Genomic DNA, 27,748 nt, shown 5'->3' with positions numbered 1-27,748 from the left:
AGTCTACCCTTACTGTCACAGGGTAACGTTACTATGCTATGGCAGGGCTGGCGTCCATAAAGGGTAATGCGATACCACTTTGACTAAACTACTGCAAGGAGCATCCAAGGTCAGTCGCTGTGTCCTTTTTTTCTCCTCTCTTGTCCTTTCTCTACTTCATTAGTTTTTATCTGTCCCATTTCTCTGTCTCTTTCTTCCCCCACTCTCTTATCTCTTTCTCTCTCTCTATCCCTCTCTCGCTCCCTCCCTCTCTCTCTCTTCCTCCCCTTCTCCCCCCCCATATTTTTCCCATCTCTCTGTCTGACCTGTTTGGCACTATCATCTCCCACAACATGTTCTGGTTCTCATGACATCATCGCAACGACCAAATAACAGGAATCAGGATGAGTTGTGATGACAGGTGTACATAAAGTACAGCACCCACTGGGCACAGACGTCAATTCAATGTCTATTCCACGTTGGTTCAACGTCATTTAATTGAAAGGACGTGGAAACAATGTTGATTCAACCAGTGTGTGCCCAGTGCGCAGGCTTCACTGTGTAAGAAGAAAAGGGTAGAGACTAAACCTTTATCAGCACAATTACATGTTTTACAATATTATCCATCCCATCTTCATCACGGCACATTTTAATTATAGAAGTAAAAACAATGACGTACAACCTGGGGTAGTTTTGTTGTGTTGTTTTCTTATTCTATTTTCCCCCTATTAATTGCCTGCGTGTGTCCTTGTGTATGTTCCCCAAAGCCAGAGTTGTGCTATTTTACACTTGGTTTTCTGGAGAGAGAGGGAAAGGACATTTCTAGTAGGCACAGAGCAGTGTTGGTGTCAGGGATAGAACACAAACAGACAGGGTTATCTTAAAGCAAGTAAACAACTCACGGTTCATACTAACACAGACATTATATGTTGATTTCAGGAATTATCAGATGATAATCTGGAGGTATTATGAATTGAACCCATATGATCATTTAAAAAAGGATTTCTCTCTATCAGTGTCAGGCTACCAAGGTTTATTTTAGGGGGACTGTGACAATAGCCTTTTAAGGAGTCACATGCAAACAACAGTTTAATTAAATGGAAAGCTCAGTCTGTTATGAAAAAGAGTGGTCGTCGTCTGTCTAAATAAAATGCTTATTTTTACATCAAACATTTTTTGTTTGTTAGAACAACAATAGCTGCTCATATTTTCATAGTTGTGGTATTCCTAGCGAGTGTTCACTTCACTCATTTTAGTGTCTTAACACAGAAGCACTTTAACAGCTAAAAGGTCAGGTTACGGACGCGTTTCGCTAATTTCCAACATCAATCAAGGAGAGTCTGGGTCCATTTTCTCCTTCTCAGAGAGAGAGTGAAAACCCTCAGAGAATGAGTTCCACACACACACACACACACACACGCCCAAACACACGACAGATGTTTCTAAAATACCACAGTAACAACAACACACAGATGGAGTCTGGGAAATACCCTCTGAGTTTCTTGCTGCTCAGGGAATTAGAATAACAAATGTTGTCTACTGTGACTTTTAGTAGTGCCATTGAAGAACCTTTTCACCCACTGAAACAGCAGAAGCATAAAAAAGAGTGTATGAGTGTGAGTGTCTGTCAACGCTGTCTTACTCTGTGTGGGTAGACGTATTCTAGCTCTCTTCACCATGCTCTCTCTCTCTCTCTCTCTCTCTCTCTCTCTCTGTCTCCCTCTCTCCCTCTTGCAAGTATGACAGAGTAAGGGAGGAGTGTGTCCGTGTGTGTGTGTTCATGGGAAGTGGGATGGGGAGGAAAGTGCTGTTGGAACAGTGCCTAGGAGCTGAACATAGTGAAGCAGAGACGAAAGGAGGGAGGTGTGTAGAGGAGAGGAAGAGTGCGGCAGCAGTGTAGAGGAGAGGAAGAGGGCGGGAGCAGTGTAGAGGAGAGGAAGAGGGCGGGAGCAATGGAGAGGAGAGGAAGAGGGCGGGAGGGAGCAGTCTAGAACAGAGGAGTAAAGGAGAGAAAGACCGAGAGGAGCAGAGGGGAGAGGAAGAGGGGGAGTGGATCTGACTGAGGAACAGGTGAGAGGAGTTGAGATTACAGGAGATGGGTGGAGAATAATAGAATAAAAGAGGTGGAAAGGGGGAGGAGTGGAGAGAGACGAGAGAGAGGTGGAGAGGAGAGAGAATGGAGGAGAAAAGAGGAGAGAGGGTGTTGAGAGTGTTGTGTTCACACCCGACTCACCCAACGGAAGAGAGGAGAGCAGGAGACAGATGACCAGAGACAAGGCAATCCCACTGAGACGGTTGACTTAACACACCCACCAACGCACACACATGCCACACACACATACCACATATACACCACATACACACACACACCACACATACACCTAAAGAGAGTAACTCAGCCACATGCACAAAGACTTGTAAATCTGTTCAGACACATGTACAAGCAAACACACAGACAAACACACAGACAAACACACACAGACTTTCACTTTTCTCAGAGAACACTGTTTGCCAGGTCCAGATGAAGAGGAATGTGTTCAGGAGGACGAGAGGTGACCAGGAAACACACACTGGACTTGGACCTGCAATCTCCCACCAACAGGCGTGTAACAAACACACACACACACACACACCGTCAGAGCAAGACCAGGAGGACAGAAGCTGGACTGCACTCTACATTCTGCTGTGACAAGAGATAGACACACGCTCTCTTCACACAGCCTCTGCTTGGAGCCACTAAACAACCTGTCACTTGGAGTAACATACTGTCTCTCATCTGATCTGAGCCAGAACGGAACCAAGCACCTGGAACATTGACTGTGTCCAGCACATGCTTTGGGCTTTGACCACCTTCATCCAGGAGGATTGCACACAGACAGAGACCCGGATCTAGCCTCTGACCTCTCACCTGCAGACTGTGGCTGGCGGTGTGACGGCTTGTCTACTGTGGAGCAGCACCTACTCTATTTCTCTGTTCTCTCTGGTCTCGCTCCTTCCATGGTCTCGTTCTTTAGCCTCACTGTCTAGTTTATTATATTTGTCTCTCTCTTCTGTCTTTTAAGACTTCTTTGGTTACTCTCTACATCTTCTTGTTCTCTCCCGTGTCTCTCCCTAGCCACTATCTCTCTCCTCCAGTCTTTCTCTCTAGTCTCGCTTCTGTCTCTCCCCTCCATCTTCCTCTCTGTCTCCTCACATCCTCCCGCTATGATGCTGAGGAGAGACCGTCTGCTCCTGTCTGTGACCCTCACAGCCATCTTCACTGCTGACCTCTACTTCGTCCTGCTCCCCAAGCTCCGCCACAGACAACCAGGACCAGATGATGGAGGCTGCATTTGTCCCTCCTCCAGGGGAACTAACTTCACCCTTGCTGGGTACAGCGGCCTCACCACCCCCTGGCCCTCCAACACCACCTACATGGACCTCCAGGGGATGGGGGTCAGAGCTACGGACAACCTTACAGAGTTGGGCTCGAAGCTGGAGAGGCTGTTTGCTCAACCTCTGTATAACATGCAGACACCGGAGCTGGTGCGAGAAGAGAGACTGTTACAGTCTGAAGAGGTAATGGGGTATTACAGGAGGAAGGTCTCGCGCTGGGAGAGGTGAGTACACTACACACAGCCCTGAGTTTTGATATTTCTCAATGTTTTGTTATGGTTGTGATTTAGTTTTGGTGGGACTAGACATGTTATGAGACGTGTGTTTCCCTACTGTGGCTTCGATGTGGTGGAGGGGTAAGGTCCCTGACATTACGGCTGTGGATCCCTGGCACATGCATAAACACACCGTTCTCTTTCTCCCTCTTTCTCTTATTCTCTCACACACACACACACGCACAGACACTCAAGCATAAGCACGTCAACGTTTTCTCTTAGGCAAGCAATTTTTCCATAAAGACTAACCCCATAAAATGTCTTTAAAGTCGATGTTGTAAACAGCATTTAATGGTGGTCTGGAACCAGTACTCAAACATCATTTGAGAGTCTATGTCTGGATCTCCCTGTGCTAGGTAAACAAGACCCTTAAACCTGATGAAATCCTTTAAACCTGTGAGAGCTGAACAGACTGTAGCTGTCTTGGCTCCTGTCTAACAGTGTCCATCACAGCTCAGTGCATTCCCCTCAGAGAGATCCTGTTTGGGCTTCACTGGTGGAAAAACAGAAGAAATATGAAGAGAGGAGATTTCTACCCCCTTGGCTTACTTCTAAATGGCACATAACAATAGATACCCCAGGGCTTAGGGTCTTGCAAAAGCCTTTTAACAGAAGAGAAATGGACTTAACAAGAGGATGGATGGTTTTCATAGGGACATCTGGGGAAAGTTTTGACTGTTTTATTTGGAGGCTGAAATAGAGCAGTTATAGTTTACTGGCTTACAAGTCAACCACTACGATTTATGGTGTGTGTGTGTGTGTGGCATACAACAATAGTTTGAATCAAGACCACTGAAAGAGGAAGGCGATGTGGTGTTGCAGCCAGCCGCTTGGTTCCTAGTTTCTAGTTTCTGGGTTTGTGGTCTCTGGTTGTGGTCTGTGGTCAGCCTTCCTGTGACGACCCCTACTGTCATCTGACCACAGCAACTGATGATGTTTGAGCGTAGAGAAGCAACCAACCCTCCCACCCACCGCGGTCAGAACTGGCACAACGGTGCACCAATGCCACATGCTTCCCAAACCTCCTTAACGGTTTGTATGTTTGCTTTGGATCCGGGGTGATTCCTGCCCTTACTTTAAGTGTATGTTTCTGTGGGGAAGTGTCAGGAGAGGAGGAGAGGAAGGAAGGGGGATTTCTAAGTGAGGGCGAACAGCTCGGAAGCTTCGAGAGGGAGTCAGAGAGTCCAAGAGAGAGGTGGCGACTGTTTACTAGGCTTTAGTTTGTCTGGAATGCTGCCACTACAAATGTTTTCCTCTGAGAATAATCTGCATGTGTCTTTGACTGATTACCGCTGACTCTATTCTCCTCTGTGGAGATATCCTAAAGGTTTGGATGATTGTTTGTCCGGTGAAGGAACTGTTGTCCTCACCATGGTTGTTGCAAGTGTATTTTTAAAGGCGCTTTCAATAAAGTATTATTTGATTTGATACTGTATGTGTATCACAGGCTTTCAAGGATAACTCCACTGTTTTGCATACCCTAACTCTGACCTCATTTTGACCGCTTCTCTCACCCCCCCAGGCATATGAAGCTGTACAGCGAGGCAGCAACGTTGCTGGAACACCAAGCGACCTTTGACCCTGAGGCCAGCTGGCTGAAGTTCCACCTGGGCATTAATCGCTACGCTCTGTATGCCCGCGAGGACCCCACAATCACCCGCCTGCTGAAGGACATGCAGTCCAACGCCGTCATCAGCGCAGGTTGGACCTGTTGTATGAGCATTATAACCATTCATATAAGCGGTACTCATATGAGGTTTGCTTTATAGTCACTGTCAACAGTGCATGCAGGTGCTATAGGACCCGAAGCTTGAACCATTTATATGATTCTTATAGGTATTCATTGCAGAAATGTCTTTATGCAGATTACACTCAAGACGAAAAGGCCCTCAAAGGAGCGTGTGACTGTACCCGGGGTAAGGTCCAGTGCTGTCTTGTCTACGTATCTGCTCTGTTTTGTTCCTCTATGATTTCTGTGTTCTGTGGAGGTATATTCTATTCAAGTGATAGAGACTTGTTCATTTCTTCAAACAATCATCTTTATTCAATATCGATTAATTATTGCAATAATTACACCGTCGACTCAACAATCTTGACTGTTGGGTCGAGATCGTACCCTTTACAGACCATGCTGTTCCTTATATACCAGATACCAAGATTGCTCAGTCATAGCTGTTTCAACTCCCCCCATATAGATTGGGGGCACCATAAGCCACTTTGGGTTCATCCTGTGGTCACCTGCTTCTGGTATTGTCTCCCAGATGCCAGGATAATTAGGACTACTGAGGCCTTTGTTCTGTTCCTCCAGGCTATCTCTATCTCAGTGACACCCACCACATCTGATCTATGGTACGCCAGCTGTAGATTTTTATCACCAAGCCATCACTTAATCAGTTGCCAGCCCAAGCTCCATAAAGGCTCCTCTCAGTTAACTCAGAAAGGAGAGAGAACCTTACTCTATTAAATAAAACAACCATTTGGTGCATAAATATAACATCATCTTACAATCCTGCTACCACAGTTCTAAGATGCATTCCATTTGCTTAAAAAAGTTTCCCATGAGGACAGGGAGAGAAAAGGGAGAGAAAAGAGAGAATCAGTTGACACAGTCATCTTCATGACTGGTTCTTTTGTAGTTTTGCTCCCTCTGTTATTTCCTTTGGTGCTCAGCCGTGCTATCAGAACCGAACACCCAGTCGCAGGACTGACAAGACTTTTGTTTTCATCTGGTTCCAAGCCCCATAAATTAGCATCATTTTAATTTCTCACACTCTCCAGATCCTCATAAGTCACATCCCTGGAGACAGAGAGCAGAGACCGACTCATTTAGTTCAAAGGAAGAGTGTTCTTTAAAAAGCTTTATCTCATGAAGCAGGAGAGTGGGGAGTTGTTACAACAGCCCACACACCGGCAATCTCCACAGCTTTGCTATACCTTCCAGCAACAAACAACTCAGACCATGGATACACACTCACACGCTCACAGAGAGACAGACAGACACACACACACAGCAATCTCATCTAACAGGGCCTGCAGCCGGCTGCATTCCAAGATTTGTAGAGCTTCCAACCACACTCCCTAAAAACACACAGGTGTCTCCAACCTCAGCAACAACACAAACACACTTCCAAGAACCCAAAATCCCTCTATTCCTCTGTCCCGCTTAAAAAGAAAATGAAAAAAACCCCGCTTCAACCACTTCTTCTTGAACAGTTGAAATAGCGACAATGTTCCCTTTGCACTTCAAAGCTTGTTTGTGTCTGTTTGATTTCCCTCCAGTTAAACACAGCGGAAAGAGATTGTAAACTATTAATAAGCCAGAACTTCAGAAGACTGAGCTGAGTCAGCTGGAATCAGGAGGAGAAGTGTGTATCTTTATGGTTACTGGTTAGCCTTGCTTTCTGCCACGGTATGCTAAATACCCTGACATACTAGAGAAACCCTACTGAGTGTAGTTCTCCATCTGTGGAACCATTACAGCCTCTGTCATGGTCTTATCACTGGGAACAGGTCCAGGCTGAAACAGATCTAGAGCAGAGAAAATAATATCCAACAGAATCAAATAGAAACCCCAAGGATTCGAGCTGCAAAATAAACTTGGGTCAGATTTCCGGCCAACTATGTGTTTTTTGGATAGGATTTTTAGCGAGCTTAGCTTTGCCAAGCTTTCTCTCTGTATGAGATGAAGAGCTGCCGAGAGAGACACAGAAACTGAGGGCAGGTGGTTGGCTGAGAGATTGGTTAGAGAAAAGGCCTTGTTTAGTTAATTTAATTTCTGATCCATCACTGTCTCTCTCTCTTTATCTTTCATGTTCTTTCTCTATCTCTCTCTCTCTCTTTCTCGGTATCAGTGGTAAAGCCCAGTGGATACCACCTCAAGCTGGCCCTGAAGATGCAGAACTATGGCAAGGCCATGTTCAAACCCATGAGGTGATTGTTTTTTGAGGAAATCAATCAGGGGGAGTGCTCTGGTTTGTAGTGATATTTCGAACAATACTGTAGTTATATGAACCACTCATTAGCAACTCTCTCCTCTCATCTCCTTCTCTCAGACAGCAGAGAGACCAGGAGACTCCTGATGATTTGTTCTACTTCGTCGACTTCCAGAGACACAATGCTGAGATTGCTGCCTTTCACCTGGACAGGTAACCTTGGCAACCTGTACTCTCCTCATATTTATTTAACTTTGTTTTATTCAACCTTATCTTACCTGGAACTCTCTCGCCGATTCAATCTATTTTCTGAGAAAGCATATAAGAACCCTTCAAATTGAATGATTTTCAAGCATACTGTATTTCCCAAGTTGCCTCCCAACAAACAGATCCTAAAATGTGTACCTCTGTATACCTTTGACTGTGAAAGAGTGGCCTTGGGGAGATTAAGGCCTTTCCACTATTTCAACATGTCTCCTTCCCAAGCCAAGCATTTAATTTCCACAGACTTGTGATTACTGCTGTCTACAGTAAAGCCTCTCTAACCTCCATGCCTCCAGGTTACTGCACATTAACTGAAGTGAGTCATCAGTCACATACAGTCATTTGAGTCACAGCTTATCAACCCAAAACCACACAAGACAGCAAGTCAACGTGGTTGATATACCTTAACGCACGACAACATTATGGATGGGTGTACATGGGTGTCGGCTAATAAAGCTCAAAGAAGTTATCAAGTTATTACGTTCCATACATTTTGACCTCACAATATACCATTTAGTCCATTTCGAATTTCACAAAGTGGAAAGGAAAAGAAATAAAACAAAGACTAAATGCTCGGTTATCATTCATGAATTGAACACTGTGACTGTACACTACAGTACTGTCTAAGACTAGATACTGTATGTCTAGTATGTCTGTGTGTTGTGTCTCTGTCTCTGTGTTGTACCAGAGGCTTTATCATTATAAGGCCCAATCAGCTGGAGAGATATGCAACACCTCAATAACATCTCCAGTATTTAGTCTCAGATACACACACTGATGACTGTTACTGAGACACACAATTCTATCAGACTGTAAATATGGCCCTGGGGGCTGTTGCCACACGTCAACAACTGCTAGACTACACCGCGGGGAACAGAGGCAATTACAGAGGCTCGCGTTATTATGGATAGAAATCTGTAAAGTTGAATTCAATTCCTGTGACTTTGTGTATGTCAACTGAGGTGAGAGATTGCAGGAGCTATGAGTTCATCTGACTTTCTATTGTTTGTTCTGTTCAGAATGGAACTCTTTCTTCTCGAACTCTGAGTAGTAGAAGATGTATGAGTTTGCGTTCATCAGAATGGGACTCTTATCTTTCTCTCACCTAGAATCCTGGACTTCCGGAGGGTACCCCCGGTGGTGGGCAGGCTGGTGAATTTGACGGGGGAGATTCTCCTGACCACTCACAATGAGGACCTAAGGAGTGTGTTCTTTACCTCTCCAGGTAGGCATTACCCTACTAGAGCAATATAGTTCCATAATAAGACAATTTGGCTTGAGAGTCTACACACCTGCTACTTAGATCTTAATGAATCAGTCTGTGATTAAAAGGCGAGGATGAATACTGATGGTTTAAACTAATCTACAGTATATCTATGTATATTCTCTTTCAAACAGCGAACAACACGTGTTTCTTTGCTAAGTGTCTGTACGTGTGTAAGACGGAGTATGCAGTGTGTGGGAGCCCTGACCTGCTGGAGGGCTCCATGTCAGCCTACCTCCCCGGTCTCAGCATCGCCCCTCGTATCTCCATCCCCAACCCGTGGATACGATCATACACCTTCACTGGCAGGAAGGAGTATGCATACAACCCTTACTTAACCCTGAGACCTACTGTCATCTCTACCCATAATGCCATTTTGGAGCCTCTCATTTCCATTTTGAAAGTTATCCATTTGACTGTATTTTGATAAGGTAATATGGCAGACTGAACATCTTGGAATAATGAATATCTTGTTATACTATCTTGTTACAATCTGCATGTGTCTGTCTCTACCAGGTGGGAGGTGAACCCCTTGTACTGTGACACCATAAAGCAGCTGTATCCCTACAACTCAGGGAACCGACTGCTCAACATCATAGACATGGCCATCTTTGACTTCCTTATTGGTATGTACGACCACCCATCACCCCTGATGGATCCCTGTCCTTGTTCCATATGACACCCTATTCCCTATGTAGTGCACTGCCTTTGTCTATACATTGAATAAACACGCTGTGTCACAAATGACTCCCTATTCCAAATTACAGTGCACTACTTTTGTCTGTAGCCCTATGTGAGTGAATATTTGTTCTTGACACTCTCCCTCAGGTAACATGGACAGGCACCATTATGAGATCTTCACCAAGTTTGGCGATGAAGGTTTTCTTCTTCACTTTGACAACGCCAGAGGGTGGGTACTAGAGTTGCTTTATAACTTCAGTCATTGCACAATGGAATATTTCTAGTTCTCTTATGATGACATCACTTCCTGTGTTTCAGGTTCGGGAAGCATTCTCAAGATGAGATGTCCATACTGGCTCCACTGTCACAGTGCTGCATGTAAATATGGAGAGCATACACTATAGTCCCTAACACAGATGAACTATCACCAACATTGAACCTGTATTCATATTTAACATGGCATGGCAACTCTCGAGTCAAGTCTCACTCTCTGCCTATCTCTCCCTCATTCTCTCTCCCCCTCTTCACCTCCATCCCTCCCCTCCCTCTACCCCCTCTCCTCACCTCTCAGTATAAAGCGTTCCACGTTACTGCGGCTGCAGCTCCTCTCCCAGGACCGCTACAGGCTCAGTGACGTGATGAGGGAGTCCCTGGGAGGAGACGCACTGCAGCCGGTCCTTACTGAGCCCCACCTGCAGGCCCTGGACCGCCGGCTGCAGCGCGTCCTCAAGACAGTCCACAGGTGTGTGCGCAGGCTGGGAGAGGCTCAGGTGATCACCACAGACTTTGTTGATACCTCCGTCATGCCTGAGTCTGTTAAACCAGTGTCTGCGCCCAACAAGGAGAGGTAACTAAGGTTAACAAGGAATTCAAAAGAAGTGCACTATAATAGGGGAATAGGATGACATTTTGGACATATCCCCAAGTCCTACAAGGGGAGGTAACATAAGACCAAGGACAGCATGAGGACCATGATGGCAGGTGACCTTGTCCTGTAAAAGCAGGAACCACAGGGTCTGGTCCCTCTCACCGAGTAATGCATTCCGAACTAGTCTTTGAAGTCAAACCTTTGGAATGATACGGTCTGCTTTGACAATAGACAGCAGCACTGCTTTCCTGCACTGTCAAAATGTCACACATGGCCTTGGGCTATGAGGTCACCTGAGGTCACCTTCCACCCTCTCTGGAGATCCCCTCTGCCTTGCAGTGCATTGAAATGGACCTACTGTATCAGTGCGTCAAAGGAGTCAAATGACTGTGGAAGAAGCACTGGATAATTTAAGATGATTTCTGCTTTTTCATGATTTCACACCCTTCTTCAGTACTCTGTCATTTCAATTTCATTTCAATGATTGCACATCAGTTCTGTGAAGTAACCTTGTGCCAACAGATATTTAATCAAATATACATTTGTAAATAAAGGTTATGATTTGGGGTTATCCTTTGAACAAAACTTTAATACGAAGAAATGATGACACTTCAATACTCCTTACATTTCTACTTTCTGTTGTGTAACTGTTTTGATTGATCTGGATTCACATTAGACACACATAGTGAAAGTTAAAAGGAAAGACAAACTGAGAGAAAGGATGAAAAAGAAAGTGTGTGTATGAGGTGTTTCTTCCTACAGGAAAGTGTTACCTATTAAACCTCCATTGAAACGGCCCATGGTTTTTCCAGATATCACGTAGACGTCTAATGCCCGTCTGTCTGTCTCATCAGGAGGTGTCTGTCTGTCTGTCTTTCTGTCTGTCTCATCAGGAGGTGTCTGTCTGTCTGTCTTTCTGACTGTCTCATCAGGTGTCTTTCTGTCTCATCAAGAGGTGGCTGTCTCTATTTAATCAGGTATCTGTCTGTCTGCCCTTTAAGCACTTTCACAACCATAACACACCCTGCCATAAATACCTCATCATCATCACAGCTACAGTACTGTATGTGTACATGCAGCATATCCTTTGTTCTAACTAGTCTGAAACAAAGTATTGTCTTCAAACAACATTCTGTTTGATGCCATTTCATCTCAACATGTCTGGACCTTTTGCTCCGAGCTGTTCTCATTGTTGTCAAATCCAATGCATCCTGATGTTTTTGAAGAGGGAGAATAACCACAACTATTTTAAAGAGCCTGAGTAAGTGAAATCACACCAAATGAAGTTGGGCTTCTGTCCAACAATGCTGGAGGGAGCTTATGGAAGACTGTTTTATAAGGTGTCAGCAGCAAAAACGCTCAGAACATTTATTGGTTGTGCAACAGTGACTGATCTTAAATGCATGCAGGAGTGGGTTCTGGGTTTACTAACTTTATGAGCTCTCCAATGAAGTGGGTGGCTTTCTTTCATCCACCGACAGTTAAACATCTAATTTCACCAAACACCAATAGGCTACAGTGGAGTCCATTTCTCATCTCTTTTCTTCATATGCACTGAACCAATAAAACAGAATGTCAAGAGGCCCTCCTGGAGATTTGCCTTCACCTGTCCTGTCCTGTCGGATCAACGTGGGTATAGTAAGTAATGGAAACCACTGAAGAATATTGAGAAGAGGTACTACACTGCCCTCCAGAGTTAGGACTATTCATTAATATTATTGTATGGACATATTCAGACAACCAATGAGTAAATGACTCAGCTGGTGATTTTACCTTTTATTGCTTAAACTGCCATCTGGAACAATCTATACCAAAAGGATAAATGTCTTTGCACATACAGGAAGTCAAACCGAGTACAGTCATTGGGTAGAATATAAAAAGAATGGTCCTCAGATGACCTGCAGCTCTCAGAGCCTGCTGCAGGCCGCACAAACTTGCTGAAGGGCTAGCAGGAGTGCCTACGCCCAGGTTACATAAGCTAAGGCAAACTGGGTCAATTGCAGTGTGCCTACTAGTTAGTAGTAATCTTGTGGTGATGTGTTTTACCACATCAGTACTTCTATGTTGATTGCTATGTGACAGAAGAAACACAAGCAAATCATTGGTGGGAGTTTGAACAGTCAGCAAATAGACGACTGCAAAATTCCATAACATCAACGGATTCTGAAAGCACGACAAAGGTTTTGGACCAAGTAGGCAACACTGCAATCGACTCAGGATCATGTTGATTGGTTTGGACATACAAACAAACGGTTACACAAGTCAATCCATCCATCCAATCAGCCATACTGTTTTGTACACAAGATTAAGAGAGGAAACATGACAGAGCCTAAACAAGGAGAACACCTCAGAAAGGGATAATAGCATTACCGTATGTAAAGGTACTTTCTGTAAGAAGGGGGTGAGGGGCAAGCTGTGAGGCAGGAGTGCAAAGGAATACAACCTTGAGACTATAGATTTCTGCAGGAGTTAATAGGGAAAAGAAATGCTAAATACATTTGTCAGAATTACATTGCATTCTTAAGATTGAAGGGGTGAAACTGTTTGACCAACACAGGGAATACCAGTTTGAGAATACGCTTTCATTCACACCATCTCATCACCTTACATTATGCTGTAGGTGAGCATAAAGTAGATCACAGATTGCTTCAAAAACACATTCAAATAATTCTCACAAAGCTTTAACAGCAAAGCTGCTTTAAAATAAATATATCATCTTAAAACGCAAGACAATTTAATCTGATTTCTGAGTCACCAGTCACTGGGATCCTTTTGCTTGTTTACCTTCAGTGCTCAAATACAGAAATAATTGAAAGTCTTTAAACCCATAAAACAATCTATAATTTGGAGACTTAAAATGCTAATTATTTTAAAGCCCTTTCGCCTACTTTTAAAAGGTTAACCCCTTACATTTTTCACAATACAACTACATACTGTTTTGTCAGTTGACAAGAAGCATTTATTTACGCTGTGGCACTGAACACCTAAAATAGAATTTATGGAAAAATAAGCATTTACAAAAAGACATTTAAAACATACTTAAGATTACCATCACTCCAAACCATATAGCGTAACATTAGTTTGTTCAGTCAATAAAGATAATAATACCTTTAATAATAATTGAATAACTATAGAATAATTCTGTTTAAAGAATTTTTGTGATGAAATTATTTGGTGTATACTGAAAAATTATGAATACTGAAATACACTAATACTCCATGTTTTCCCCCCATTGTAGCCAATAATGTACCAACCAAACAGAGGTGAGTGTTAACATGGTGATAGATACTTCCTGTTTTGAGTTCCACTGTTTCGGACTATAGAATAAGAATCTTCTATGGGTTCCGAGTTGTGAAAATAATTATCAACATTTGGCACTAGTTTGATAGCTGTACAACAGAAAACGTTCTGGTTGCATTAAGTTGTACAAACGCTCTCAAACTAGATAAAATAATAGTGAATTAGATTGATGGCACAATCAATGGAAACAATATGAGAAATGTAAAAAATAAATTTGATTTAATGTAGCAATGGAGGATAAACAGGAGATCATAACATGAAAGCTACATAAGAAATTAGATGGAATCCTTATGCTTCCAGCATTCTTTTCATTCTGAAAGGAAAAATGTGATAATTGTGTGAGAATGCCAAACTTGACACTTTTATATGGAACCAAAATATCTGCATAATATTCATCATGGATCCTTACTTCACCATGTTTGATTGTCCCATCTTATCATTGGCCTGTCCTAACTTCGGCCAATCCCCTACTAATCACCGTTCGTGTTTAAATTAGAGTAAAAAATATATATAAATATCAGTGAATGCAGTGAAGGCATACTGTATGAAGCTGGTATATGTAACAAACTAACATAACGGTTCCTGTATGGGTGACTAGGATGGCTAGCTGATGGGTAGCATAAAATGAATATGAGTTTAAAAAAAAAGCTGAAGCAAACGGATGACCAAATTAATTAACATTGAAGTAACATTGCATTGGTGGACCCTGGGTCTAAAAGAGGGGGGGGGGGTTATGGGGTTACATAGGGGATTAGGGGTTACAGGGGATTAGGGGTTACAGGGGAGGGGAAACCCCTCAGACAGACAGTGAAACAAAGCTGTTGTACTGTTGGATGTTGCGTTTGAGAATGTCCGAGCAGGGTCCGAGGACGCGTTCGAACCGTGGTCGGTCCAGCTTCACACACTTCAGAGGACCGCGGGCGACCACAGTGGCAGCACGGGGACGGTTCATCAGCAGGGCAATCTCACCTGGACGAACGGAGTACATGGTCAGTACAAAACAGGCTTCACAAATTGGGTTAATTTCTGCTAATATAACATCTAAATATGTAAGAGGCTTGCCAAATCAGGTTAGAGCTTTGTGCTTTTCTCATCATATCACCTTAAAAATGTGAGATTCAGGCTTATATAGTGCATATACAAACAAATGAAGAAAGACAGTTGATGAGAAGGGAGAGGGAGAGCTGAAGCCTGAGCAGGTTCTTCTTACCAAAGTAGTCAGAAGGTTGTAATCTCCCAACCTCCACAAACTCCTCGTTCTCAGAGCGACGCTGCAACACAGCTGCAGAGCCCTACAGAACACGAACATCAGGGTAGTGTTCAGTAGGGAGAACCGAAACAAACTAAATAAAACCCTAGAGTGACGTACATACCTCCAGTATGATGAAGAACTCGTCGCCAGGCTCTCCCTGCACCACAATCTTCTGTCCGTCATCAAACTGCACCGGCTCCAGAGAATCTGCCACCGTCAGACGCTCCCATTTGTCCAGAGACTCTAAGGGGATGGAATCACAAGACAGGGACATAAGTGACATCACAATAAAGAAACCACACACTGTACAGTACACCTAGGTGGTGGACGAAGAGTTGTTAACGTGTCTCGAAAGCCACTGTATGCATGTGGCTATAATCAGGGCCTAAAATTAACATCCGCCACCTGAAAAATGGAGGGTAGATTTGGGCATTGGTGGGTAAGATGTCTATTTCACTAATCACGTTGCCGGGTGGTCAGTCCTCCACAATGCAAGCATTTCACTTGCATTTGTGAATAAAAATGGTCGAGTATGATCACATTTATAGTCAAATGCTGCAGTAGATTTTATCAAAGTATTTCTGCCATGTTTCATAGATGGGGAAAATAACTTTAAAAAGTAAAAGTACTATGAATCCTATATAGCCTATCCCACCTCGCGCTGCAACACTGCCTGGCTAGGGGCTGTAAGCACATGAAGAGCTGAGTCAAATATTCATTTTTAGAAGCGCAGGCATAAAAGTTGGTCTAATTTACTTGAAACGAAAGTCTACTGAAGTGAGACTTTGTCATTGTGTTTCTTGGCTATTTACATAGTTTTGTTCACAAGCTGGGTTGTTTTTCCAATGTTTGAGTTTCAACTGCTAGGGGAAAAAAGATAACGTTATTACCTGTCAGACTCAATCTCACAGGCACAAACATGACTGGAGTTGCATTACCACGGTAACATCCTGCCTTTTTGTGTCATCTAATATTTTGGTTAAAAGACAGGTCACAAAAAATGTAATGAAACAAATACCACATTTCTTCTTACGAATAATACATCTATTATTTTAGAAACATTACAAAGCATGCTCATTTGTTTTTTTGTGTAACTTTAGCAGAAAATAATATATTTTGGCTGGTAAAAAATCTGAGTGAATGGTAGATTAAAATAAATATATATTCTTGGGTATGATGCTACAAGCTTGGCACACCTGTATTTGGGGAGTTTCTCCCATTCTTCTCTGCAGATCCTCTCAAGCTCTGTTCTGTTGGATGGGGAGCATCACTGCACAGCTATTTTCAGGTTTTTCCAGAGATTTTCGAATCGGGTTCAAATCCGGGCTCTGGTTGGACCACTCAAGGACATTCAGAGACCTGTCCGAAGAAAACGCAGGAGTGGCTTGGCTGTGTGCTTAGGGTCGTTGTCCTGTTGGAAGTTGAACCTTCACCCCAGTCTGAGTGCTTTTTCCATCAAGGAGCTCTCTGTACTTTGCTCCGTTCATCTTTGCCTCGATCCTGACTAGTCTTCCAGTCCCTGCAGCTGAAAAACATCCCCACTGCATGATGCTGCCACCACATGCTTCACCATAGAGATGGTGCCAGGTTTCCTCCAGATGCGACGTTTGGCATTCAGGTCAAAAGAGTTCAATCTTGGTTTCATCAGACCAGAGAATCTTGTTTCTCATGGTCTGAAAGTCCTTTAGGTACCTTTGGCAAACTCCAAGTGGACTTTCATGTGCCTTTTACTGAAGAGTGGCTTCTGTCTGGCCACTCTACCATAAAGGCCTGATTGGTGGAGTGCTGCAAAGATGGGAGAACCTTCCAGAAGGACAACCATCTCCACAGAGGATCTCTGGAGCTCTGTCAGAGTGACCATCAGGTTTTTGGTCACCTCACTGACCAAGGCCCTTGTCCCGCGATTGCTCGGTTTGGCCGGGTGGCCAGCTCTAGGAAGAGTCTTGGTGGTTCCAAACTTCCTCCATTTAAGAATGATGGAGGCCACTGTATTCTTTGGGACCTTCAATGTTGCAGAATTTGTTGGTACCCTTCCCCAGATCCGTGCCTCAACACAATCCTGTCTCGGAGCTCTACGGACTATTCCGTTGACCCCATGGCTTAGTTTTTGCTCTGACATGCAGTGTCAACTGTGGGATCTTATATCCCTTTCCAAATCATATCCAATCAATTGAATTTACAGGTGGACTCAAATCAAGTTGTAGAAACATCTCAAGGATGATAAATGGAAACAGGATGCACCGGAGTTCAATTTCACATCTCATAGTAAAGGGTCTGAATACTTATGTAAATATCTGTTTTTTATATTTTTAATACATTTGCTAAAATTTCTAAAAATCTGTTTTCGCTTTGTCATTATGGGCTATTGTGTGTAGACAATTTTAGAATAAGGCTGTGACATAACACAATGTTGAAAAAGTCAAGGTGTCTGAATGCACTGTACAGTGGCTGGTGGACCAATTTTTGTTAACAGTGGCTATTATTATTATTATTATTATGAGCAGAAATGTCAAAAAGCTAAATAAACAGTGAACCTTACCTAAGATGGAAACTTTGCTGAGGAACTCCTCGTACATCTTCCTCTTCCTCAAAGTGCTTCCCTGTAAAGAATAACAAGTCATAATGTTTATTCCTGAGTTCTGACAATTGTTGTAAGCCTTCAAACATCATGCATAAACTGGTCATACGGCTTGCCTTTTGTAGTTGTCTGTAAATCCAGCAGTTATAAAAATACAATTTAAAAATCGCAGCAATTCTACATGTCCCTACTCATCGTTAAATCACTCCAAATGTAAATCAAAGCATGTCAGTCAGGTGAAGTGTCAGAGCAGAGCAGGGCGAGGCTCACCATGAGTATCCTCCTGTAGCTGTCTCTGTCGATGCCCCACAGTTTGACGTTACTCTTGGCTCGGACAGTGGCAGCCCTGGGGGTGCCGTAGATCAGGGCCAACTCTCCGAAGCTGCCCCCCTCCCCGATACTGGTCACACACTCGTTGTTCACATACACCTGGCAGGAAGAGGGAGAAGAGTATTTAGACATTAAGATCAGGTAACGTCGGCATGTCACTGTCTCTATTAGATGTTGTTCACTGCCTATGTGTAAGTTGTTTCTTGTATGATATAGAAATAATGTGACGTAGCCATACAATTAGAATGCTAGATCTATGAGAGTAGGCATCGCTAAGGTAACAGATAATAGGGATCTGAATAGCAAAGTAACATATGACAACAACAAAAAACAGTCTAAAAAGTTGCAAAAATAAGCCTGTCACATTCAGGAGGGAAAAAAAACAAGGCAAGCTTTCAACTTGGGGGCCTGTTTTCTATCAAACTGGAATGCTTGTGTGAGAATGTTGGTTTATTAATACAAGAGTCATTGTGCAAAAAATGTGTGTGTTCCTAAAATACATCAAGAGACTTACATCCGTCTCTCCTTGGTCGATGACGTAGAAATTATCTCCCTCATCACCTGAGAGAGAAGGAAGACATTGTTAATCTTTTCTCTGGAATAAAAAGACACTTCAGGTCTACTTGAATTTCCACTGAATCTAAAGGACAATGAGAACCTACTGTACCTTGCATAATAACAGTCTCTCCAGCGATGTAGGTAACTGAAAACATGGCGTCAAAGATGTCGCTGTGAATAAAGATTGTGTTTGTAAAGTTTCAGGTTTGTGTCATGATCAGTGGGATTGATCTAAACTCACATTGACAACCAATCTTCACAGACAAATCAAGGAAAATGAACAACAAAGCCTGTTAACAACATACCTCCTCTCGTTGTCATCCAAGTGAGAGAAAAGCACATTCTTTTCGATAGCTTTAGCTAGGGCAGCCATTGTTTTGTAGTCTTTAGGAATGACCTTGAAAACAAAAACCATCCATGTTTAAGCAAATCCCTCTAAGTATTCACAAAATCTCCAGCCAGCCTATAGATATGACTAAGTAGAGAATATTGTTTTGTGGGCTGGTCTAAATGACTGCATTTTGTCAGATGCTTTGTTGTTTTAGTAGAGCCATGCGTTTCAAGATGATGTACGTTTTTATGTGTGCAGTTGTGTGATGTATGCGTACGGCATGTTGTAGGAGTGTGTGTGCATCCTCACCTTTCTGACATAGGATGCAGCGTCCTCCTCTGTGTAGACCTCAGCACTGATGGCTCCTCTCCGCCGGCGACCCTTGACAACAGGGTTCATGGGTGGAGATACCTCCTCATCCCGGGAGTCTGAACGGCTGCTGGCCTTCTGCTGGTTCAGGATTTGCTTGGCCTCCTCCTGCATGGTTCACAGGTCAGAGGTCACACACAGCCAATCAGCTGCCAGGGCAAGACTTTATAATATAAAGGCACTACAATTATAAAACTAGTTTCATGTAAGGCCATGGGCCTGGAGGCACACAGCTGGATGAATCACACAGCTGGATGAATCACACAGCTGGATGATGCCCACAGCTGGATGATGCCCACAGCTGGATGATGCCCACAGCTGGATGATGCCCACAGCTGGATGATGCCCACAGCTGGATGATGCCCACAGCTGGATGAAGCACACAGCTGGATGAAGCACACAGCTGGATGATGCCCACAGCTGGATGATGCCCACAGCTGGATGATGCCCACAGCTGGATGATGCCCACAGCTGGATGATGCCCACAGTTGGACACACACTACCCACCCAGACTCACCTTCTCCAGCCTCTCGAAGTACTCTCTGAGGAAGGCCATGGGTCTGTCAGGCCTAGAGGTACACAGCTGGACGATGCAGTCCTTCAGCAGCTGCTGGATGTTGTGTTTCTGCACGTACAGCTCACACTCCCTCAGACTCCTCTCCTCCTCGCTGCTCGTACTGCCCGACGCCATCACGATTGAAGACGCGTTACTGCTCTGCTACGACCTGGTGAACTGGCGAATTCTGGCCTCGAAACTAGAGATTGAGAGAGACAACTTGGATTGCTTCTATTTATTTTAAATATTTGCAATCTTCTTCTAATGTGGTTGTTATAGTCTTATAACATCTGATAACTGGCTAAAATGCAGATGCGAGAGAGAGGAAGAGAGGGAGGGACTAATTGGAAGGGGTTAGAGGAAGGGAGGGAGAGTGTGAGACAGAAAGAAAAAGAGATAGGCATTTCAGGGATGCTTGAGGGTAACTTGGTCATATGATGTGATTAAGTCTTAAGTGGTGGTAAACAGATAGGCCCAAACAACAAAACAAACTGTATCCTTGTTTGATGGGAGAAGAAAAGTTACATTTCTTATCAGTTTCATCATGCTGAGGTCTGGATTACTGTATATCATATGCCATTTAAATAGGACCATGTCATTACTAATCTGTCAAAGTAGATTTAGATTTATAATATTGACCCAAAAAAACGGAGCCAGTAGCAAGTATGACATGCTGCTTTACTACAAACGAGAGGATCTGGTGCACAATGCAACCCTTTGGTGGTGTACCCAAGTACAGATCATGAAGAGTCAAACGATAGAAACAACCATTTACATCAAGTATCAATAAAATAAATAGTTAACCGAGCTACTGCTGATTAGGATTTCAGACAGTTCTTGAATGTCCGGCTATCTAGCAATGCTTTTTGCTCTGGCGTTTTCAATACTGCCCATGAACTAACTGTATCCTGGAATAATATGACAGATCCCCCACCGAAAAGAAAAACATTCAAAATGACCTTGCTTTCAAAACGTTGACTGGAGCAGTAACGTTACAACTTCGTTAAATTAGAAGGCAAACTATGGTTGGCTACCAACAAACATGGAAAACAAGGTACATTTCGGTTGCATCAATGCTAGCTAGCCAGGCAACTCTGATAATATAGTTGTTAAAGATACAACGCTACGTTAGCTAGGAGCATAAGAGATGACAGCAACCAATACCTAACTGGCCTGGCCTATAATACTCTACCGTTAGCCATCTAACGTTACTATAGTTAGTACGCATCAGATGGCTGTTTGATCGCACCTTACTGGTACGTTAGCTAACTTAAATAAACATAATCATGACGAAGCTAGCTTGCTAAAACTGTATTGATGGATATCAAATCTATCAACCAACTAGGTAGCTAGAAACCTAGTTGGCATTTTGGCCTGCAAAGCCAGTCAGTCCAGAGATACTTCAGTTCTGGCCAGTCTTGCCAATGACGCCATCTTGAGCTCTATCATAAACAAATACAAGGCGGAGGCTACATATCCCGCGATCGCAATGGCATCAATTTCAAACTATGTGGCGCAATACTTACAAGAATCCGCAAATTATTGGCGAGCCCTTTGACACTAACTCGGATTTGGATGTTATTTCCACACCAAATATCTCCCTTCGATTTTTCCAAAAACTTGGACCGCTGCCCCACCGGATATGGGTTTAGAACCAATCACGAGCCGTCATTGACGTCAATTCGCCTCATTCTGACACGTGAGCCGTAACCCTTGACAACATTAAAGGGGAACGCATGGAAATCATGACGTCAATGGGAAATCAATAGCAGACATAAGGACCTGATAGCCTCATATTAATTTCCCATGAACGGTGGAGCGTCCTCTATTCAAATAGTACTGTAATGAAACAGGCAGGGAGCAGGTCTCGAACCCTCGACCTTCTAGCCCGAGGTCCGGCGCGCTATCGACTGTGCCGCAAAAGCATGCTCCTGCGGCAGGGTCGATTTCCGCGCTTATAAACCTAGGGTCATACAGTACTCGATGCATGAATATTTTGGGAGGATATTGTTGTTTTATGAAGATAAATGTTCTGCACATTGTGCTTCAGCATTTTAACCTTAATATAAACAATAGATGGCTGATCGCAGTGCCATTGGATTAGATTATGTTTAATGACTGATCAGCCAAGGAATATGTCAAATGCAGTGTTGTACAGATGTAGGATCTTAATTAGAGCCAGTTTGCTACAGCAGTAAAATAATCATGGAGCAACAGGAAATGTTAATTATTCAGTGGATTATAATTCAAGTACATTTTTATAGGGGTCGACACCCTTTCGTTAGGGCACATCAAGTCTGACATTCAAAGTGGAAATTACAAACTTTCGAAGCCTTTTTAAAACTCAAATACACTACAAATTTTCATGCAACAAAACAGTGATCAATTTAAGTAAAATCTTATATATGTATGTATTGCTTTTGTGCAAACTCTGCAAAACTTCACAGAGAGATGTAGCAAAGATGCCGTCAGCAAAACACTTGATGGGTCCATCCAATCAAAACAATCAAAACAATTCCTCGTGCCCGAAGAAGGTAAAGTGAACCAATCGCAATCGTGTAATGGGCGGTGCTCTCTGCACTGTTTTCTTGTAAACCAATCAGATACAAGCTATGAAAAGGTCGGCCAATCTGAGTGATGCAGAGGTAATGTTCTAACCAGCCAATAGAAAACGAGGCAAAAGTCACGAATACTGCCCTCAGCGGTTTTGTTTCACTTGTTGGTCTCCTGTTAACTATTGATGTTAAGGATAAAAACAGAGCAATTACAAGCGCCTACCTCAAAAAGTAAAAAACAATAACAAGGAATTATAGTTTCAGGATTCAAACCAACTGTTTGTAATTTGTATAGCATTTATTACATTGTATTAACTCATCTCTTAGCGCATACGTGTGTAGAGGAGCTGGGTTACAGAGTGATCGATCAGGACCCAGCTCTCCAAACTAGGGCAGTGGAGCTGGAGAATAACCGTGGACGAGATGGAGGACCGGGAGACCTTCGACGGTCGAGGAGGGCCTCAAGACTTGATCAGCTCCTCGTTCAACCAGGACACCACGTAATCTAGCGGATTCTCCTTGTCATACTGCTAGATATATTCTAATTGCATAATCTAGGGCCGAAGTAAATCCTTATGCTTCCAGCTATAATATGGTCTGTAGCAGAAATATGTTAGTGTGTGAATTGTATCTTCAAACCTCACCCACTTGTGCAGTTTGTTTATCGCTGTTAATCCAATTGTCCCATGGTGTCTCTTCAACACTGTTCCTAAAATATAGGTTACTAGCTTGTGAAGTAGGCCACCACACTACTAAGGCCTATTGATAGCCAGATAAAAGTAGCCAATCTAGATTTGACCTACAGTGGAGATACTGGTCAGCAGACTACACACTAAAAACACATGGTTCTATATAGTGCCAAATCAGGGTTATTTGGCTTCTAACATATCCACCTCATTCTCGAACGCTTTTAAAACACGGAAGCCAAACGCGGAAACTAAGGATACAACTCCACGCTCGTGCCTTATCATAATTAATATGTGCGCCACTAGAAAGGGGATAAGGGATTTTAGAATCACTTAAAATAAGGGTTGTGTTTCCTGTAGACTTACCCTGGCGTGACGTTTTGATAACCATGTAAATCTCTCTCGGATAAGGTGATTTATCAATATATTCGTCTGTATTTACTCTCAGATTCGAAAATGCTAATTAGCATCAAAAGAGTCATCATGCAAAACTACAAATCCATGTAAGCTCCTGCACGTCATCTCTAGCTGACACTTTTGCTAACATGTATTTTGTCAATTTAAAACTTGCACGAGACAGTTCACAGAATTTTCCATGTAAAGAAATGTAATCAATGTATTGATTAATACATTAGCTACCATATTAGATAGTTAATCCAGAGATTCTTACCTTTGTCTCGATTCGGCAGTCTTGTTGTCAAGATCATCATGGCATTTTTAGTTCTTTATGATAGCCACATTAGCAGCTAATCAGCATTTAATGTTTTTTTTTATGGGGGGGCAATATCATGCAATCTTGATAAAAGTCACCTTGCCCTGGAGAGATTTACGTGGTAATCAAAATGTCAAGCCAGGGTAAGCCTACACGAAACACAGCCCTTATTTTAAGTGTTTATAAAATACCATATGGGAAAAATGAATGGTGGAAAAACGATTGGAACCATTTCCCTGTTTGACTGCTATGTTTTATGGGCATTATGACTCTTACTGTGGTACTCTTTTATGCTGTAATTTACTTGAATGGAGACGCCTGTTCTATTCATTCTTATTTCAATTTTAGAGCCGTACAAGTTTTTTACATTTTGGTTTAATAGCCATATTATATTATAAAAATTCCACAGGTTTTATTATGTTTATTAACAAGTTAAATAAGGTGTGCTGACTTAGTCAACTGTTCATAAAACACGGTCACTGGCCTAAGTCATATACTGTATAACATATGATAGCATAACACAACATTTTAGATAAACTGCAATGACACTCACTCACGGTTGCACAGAAATATCTGTGAGCAAACCAAGCCCCAAAATATTCAAATGAGCTGCCATCCCTACATTTTAATTATCACAAAAAAAGGAAATAACCTTTTTTTGAACAGCAAATAACTATTGAAGGGCTTAAAGGGTTCTTTGGGTCAGTATGGTTCCACATAGAACCATCACTCTTCGCCAAGAACACTTGAGGAACCCACATTTTTTGTGTGTATTGTGCAAGTCTGGTATTTGTCTCAGATGAGGACACATGCAATGAGTTTTGAAACTGTCAATTACTTAGGCTATCACAACTGCATGCATGGGGCGGTTGGAAGTGTTGGATAATGGCAACATTAGTGTGAGTGAGAACGGAGCATCCAGACATTGTTGATCTACAGGTCAATTACAGGTGTAATAACAGCTGTTTGGCTGGGGTCTGGTGTCATAAACAATCCAGGTGGTCAAACAGACACATTGACATTAACTCTCTCCCATTTTCAATCATTCTCAGCAGTTAGGCTATTTGCACTGAACCACACACCTGACCAACTCTGGGTAGCGGTTGCCCTCAGGCACACATCTAGGATCAGCTCACCCTCCCGATAGCGTAACCTAAACCATAAGGGAGGAAAACATTAAACTAATCTTAAATCAGTGTCTATTCTAGAATTAATATCCTATACTCCATCCTATTCCATCTGTTGACAGATGCCTGCCCCTCCTTTTCTCTACACAGTATTTCTGTGTATGCCCATAGATAGTGTGCTTGATTATCAGTGCTGTTTGAAGTGCTTAGGGCGATCACATCCTTTCGCAACAGCGAATGGGGATCCTAAAAAAAGATATAATAGTAATACATGACCTGATTCAACTCTTGATTCAACTCTTGTTGTGTTGGCTATACAGCACACTGTGTATCCTTAATTTCCCCATGACTGCTATATATAGCTCACTGGGTAGTGAGGCATTGCACGTATTGCCTACACTTCCCGGTTAGCCGAGTGTGTGTATGACTGTCCTTAGAAAACAACATCCTCTGCCTTCAGTGGTACAATCAGCCTTGGTCCAGTCAGCCTTTCCACTCATAAACATTGTGTCATCTCATTTTTTATTGTATGGTTTTTCTGTTATATGTGCATTTATCTCCGTAGCTTAAGACCCCTATGGTATATGATTTACATAGATTATGGCACCACAAGTTAACATCTACAGTACCAGTCAAAAGTTTGGACACCTACTCATTCAAGGGTTTTTCTTTATTTTTACTATTTAAACTATGAAATAACACATGGAATCATGTAGTAACCAAAAACAAAAACAAATCAAAATAGATTTTAGATCCTTCAAAGTAGCCACCCTTTGCCTTGATGACAGCTTTTCACACTCTTGGCATTCTCTCAACCAGCTTCATGAGGAATGCTTTTCCAACAGTCTTGAAGGAGTTCCCACATATGCTAAGCACTTGTTGGCTGCTTTTCCTTCACTCTGCGGCCCAACTCATCCCAGGTCATCTGATGCAGCACTCTATCACTATGAGCTGTTCTTGCCATAATATGGACTTGGTCTTTTACCAAATAGGTCTGTCTTTTGTATACCACCCCTTCCTTGTCACAACACAAAGGATTGGCTTAAATGCATTAAGAAGGAAAGAAATTCCACAAATTAACAAGGCACACTTGTTAATTGAAATGCATTACAGGTGACTATCTTATGAAGCTGTTTGAGAGAATGCCAAGAATGTGCAAAGCTGTCAAGGCAAAGGGTGGCTACTTTAGTTTGGGAAACTCTGATAAAGAGTAAACACATAGTGGGCGCCATCATGGATGTGTAATAACAGTTGGGTCTCTTTGTGTCTCAGGTCTCTATCAGTGGGCACTAAGTCAGGCTACAGACTCTTCTCTGTCACCTCGGTGGACAAGATGGACTGCATCCATGAAGGAGGTGAGTGAGTTTCCTTATAGCCTGTGTGTACTGGTAGCTAGTAACTACAATTAAACACTGGCAGATGTTCACTAAACTGGTATCATAAGGACAGGGGCAAAACAAGCACCTAGTAAGCTGTGGTCAGGTCAACCAGCGTGGTTGTACAGTAGTCTCTGTAACCAGAGAACAAGTTCTAAGCTGACATAGTCCACCCTCTCCCACTTATGTAAACAATGGTAGTGAGTAATGTGTTACACCATAAACCTGTTCCCAGTAATGCATTCTACAAGTATTTTATCAGTGTTTTCTATCACGGTGAGAGGAAAGTGTCAGCGTATTCATGTTTTGGCTTGAGTGTCAAATACAAAAATCAAATACAATTTTGTCACATGCGCCAAATACAGCAGGCGTAGTAGACCTTACCGTGAAATGCTTACTTACATGCCCTTAACCAACAACGCAGTTTTAAGAAAAATAAAAGTTCAGAAAATATTAAACTATGAAATGAATGTGATGGAATGTGCGCCTGCGGAGTGTGTACGTGTCTGTGCATGTGTGCTCTATGCACATGTTTACCTGTGTGTGTGTGTGTATTCTATGCAAAGTGTTGTTTTTATATAAGCACATCTATGTGATTTAACCCTTCCCGCCCACTTCCTTCCCTCCCTTTCCCAGCGGAGTCTCCAGACGTGTACATCGTGGAGCGGTTGTTCTCCAGCAGTCTGGTGGTGATGGTCAGTCTCTCCATGCCCCGACGTATGAACATCTACCACTTCAAGAGAGGAACAGAGATCTGCAACTATAGCTACTCCAACAACATCCTCTCAGTCAGGCTCAACAGACAGGTAATGGCCATCGGAGGCCCCATTCCAAACCCACTCCTCACCCCAGATTGAGGCCCACCTGAGATTATTCCCATTCCAAACCTTATAGCTCTGCAGTAACGTTTCTCTCTCCGTCCCCTGTAGAGGATGGTAGTGTGTCTGGAGGAGTCAGTCTACATCCACAACATCAAAGACATGAAGCTGCTCAAGACACTGCTCAACATACCACACAACCCCTCAGGTACTGAATACACACATAAGCACACACACACACACGATGCGTACCCTCAACTATGCTCCGTTTTTAAACACAGACACACCCTCCAACCCGTCAGGTCTCTGTGCCCTCTCTGTGAACCATGGTAACTCCTACCTGGCGTACCCTGGCAGTCAGACCATCGGGGAGATCATGGTTTATGACGCCAACAACCTGGTAAGACCTGACATTCAAACTTCTTCTGCCACCGCTGCTATTCAAGTCAGTCTACACAGCACAACGCAGGGGGTATTCATGTTGATCTCAATGGCAGCTTGCGATTAGGTTGTAGAGTGTTTGCAGTGGTAGTGGAAATGCCTTAATACTTTTGAGTACATG

At 43.0% G+C, this 27,748-nt stretch overlaps 3 protein-coding genes across 10 annotated transcripts in view; 2 read left to right on the top strand and 1 right to left on the bottom strand.

Annotated features, from left to right (window-relative positions):
* Window positions 1-1,976: 1,976 nt before the first annotated feature.
* Window positions 1,977-11,436, top strand: LOC109869899 (FAM20A golgi associated secretory pathway pseudokinase). Its single transcript, XM_031804504.1, has 11 exons — window positions 1,977-3,578; window positions 5,152-5,330; window positions 5,495-5,545; window positions 7,481-7,559; window positions 7,682-7,774; window positions 8,935-9,050; window positions 9,224-9,404; window positions 9,606-9,715; window positions 9,918-9,999; window positions 10,089-10,148; window positions 10,342-11,436. Exons 1-11 carry the CDS (start codon window positions 3,184-3,186, stop codon window positions 10,619-10,621), a joined length of 1,626 nt encoding a protein of 541 aa, XP_031660364.1. The 5' UTR covers window positions 1,977-3,183; the 3' UTR covers window positions 10,622-11,436.
* Window positions 11,437-12,401: 965 nt separating this feature from the next.
* Window positions 12,402-24,108, bottom strand: prkar1ab (protein kinase, cAMP-dependent, regulatory, type I, alpha (tissue specific extinguisher 1) b). 6 transcript variants are annotated; one of them, XM_031804505.1, is made up of 11 exons: window positions 23,824-24,108; window positions 19,874-20,111; window positions 19,297-19,464; window positions 18,962-19,053; window positions 18,766-18,827; window positions 18,613-18,659; window positions 18,039-18,197; window positions 17,730-17,790; window positions 15,312-15,433; window positions 15,149-15,230; window positions 12,402-14,907 (listed from the first exon to the last, which is right to left on the bottom strand). In XM_031804505.1, exons 2-11 carry the CDS (start codon window positions 20,045-20,047, stop codon window positions 14,735-14,737), a joined length of 1,140 nt encoding a protein of 379 aa, XP_031660365.1. In that variant the 5' UTR covers window positions 20,048-20,111; window positions 23,824-24,108; the 3' UTR covers window positions 12,402-14,734. The 6 variants fall into 6 exon arrangements, with proteins under 6 accessions (XP_031660365.1, XP_020315800.1, XP_020315798.1 ...); XM_020460211.2 differs by lacking the exon at window positions 23,824-24,108 and adding an exon at window positions 23,520-23,674; XM_020460209.2 differs by lacking the exon at window positions 23,824-24,108 and adding an exon at window positions 23,116-23,383.
* The window catches only part of LOC109869903 (WD repeat domain phosphoinositide-interacting protein 1-like), an 8,322-nt gene continuing 3,180 nt past the window's right edge, over window positions 22,607-27,748 (top strand). The window contains exons 1-6 of one of the 3 annotated variants that reach the window (XM_020460204.1): window positions 22,622-22,698; window positions 22,795-22,967; window positions 26,265-26,347; window positions 27,005-27,174; window positions 27,298-27,394; window positions 27,468-27,586. In XM_020460204.1, coding sequence (XP_020315793.1) covers window positions 22,891-22,967; window positions 26,265-26,347; window positions 27,005-27,174; window positions 27,298-27,394; window positions 27,468-27,586 — 546 coding nt within the window. In that variant the 5' untranslated portion in view covers window positions 22,622-22,698; window positions 22,795-22,890. Of the gene's footprint in view, window positions 22,968-26,264; window positions 26,348-27,004; window positions 27,175-27,297; window positions 27,587-27,748 lie in introns of all 3 variants that reach the window. The other 2 variants (XM_020460206.2, XR_004205387.1) reach the window with 2 other exon arrangements.

Source organism: Oncorhynchus kisutch, linkage group LG25, assembly GCF_002021735.2.
Source record: "Oncorhynchus kisutch isolate 150728-3 linkage group LG25, Okis_V2, whole genome shotgun sequence".
Lineage (NCBI taxonomy): Eukaryota > Metazoa > Chordata > Actinopteri > Salmoniformes > Salmonidae > Oncorhynchus > Oncorhynchus kisutch.
The sequence above is the reverse complement of the archived record's forward strand: the minus strand, read 5'-3'. Positions and strand labels throughout refer to the sequence as shown.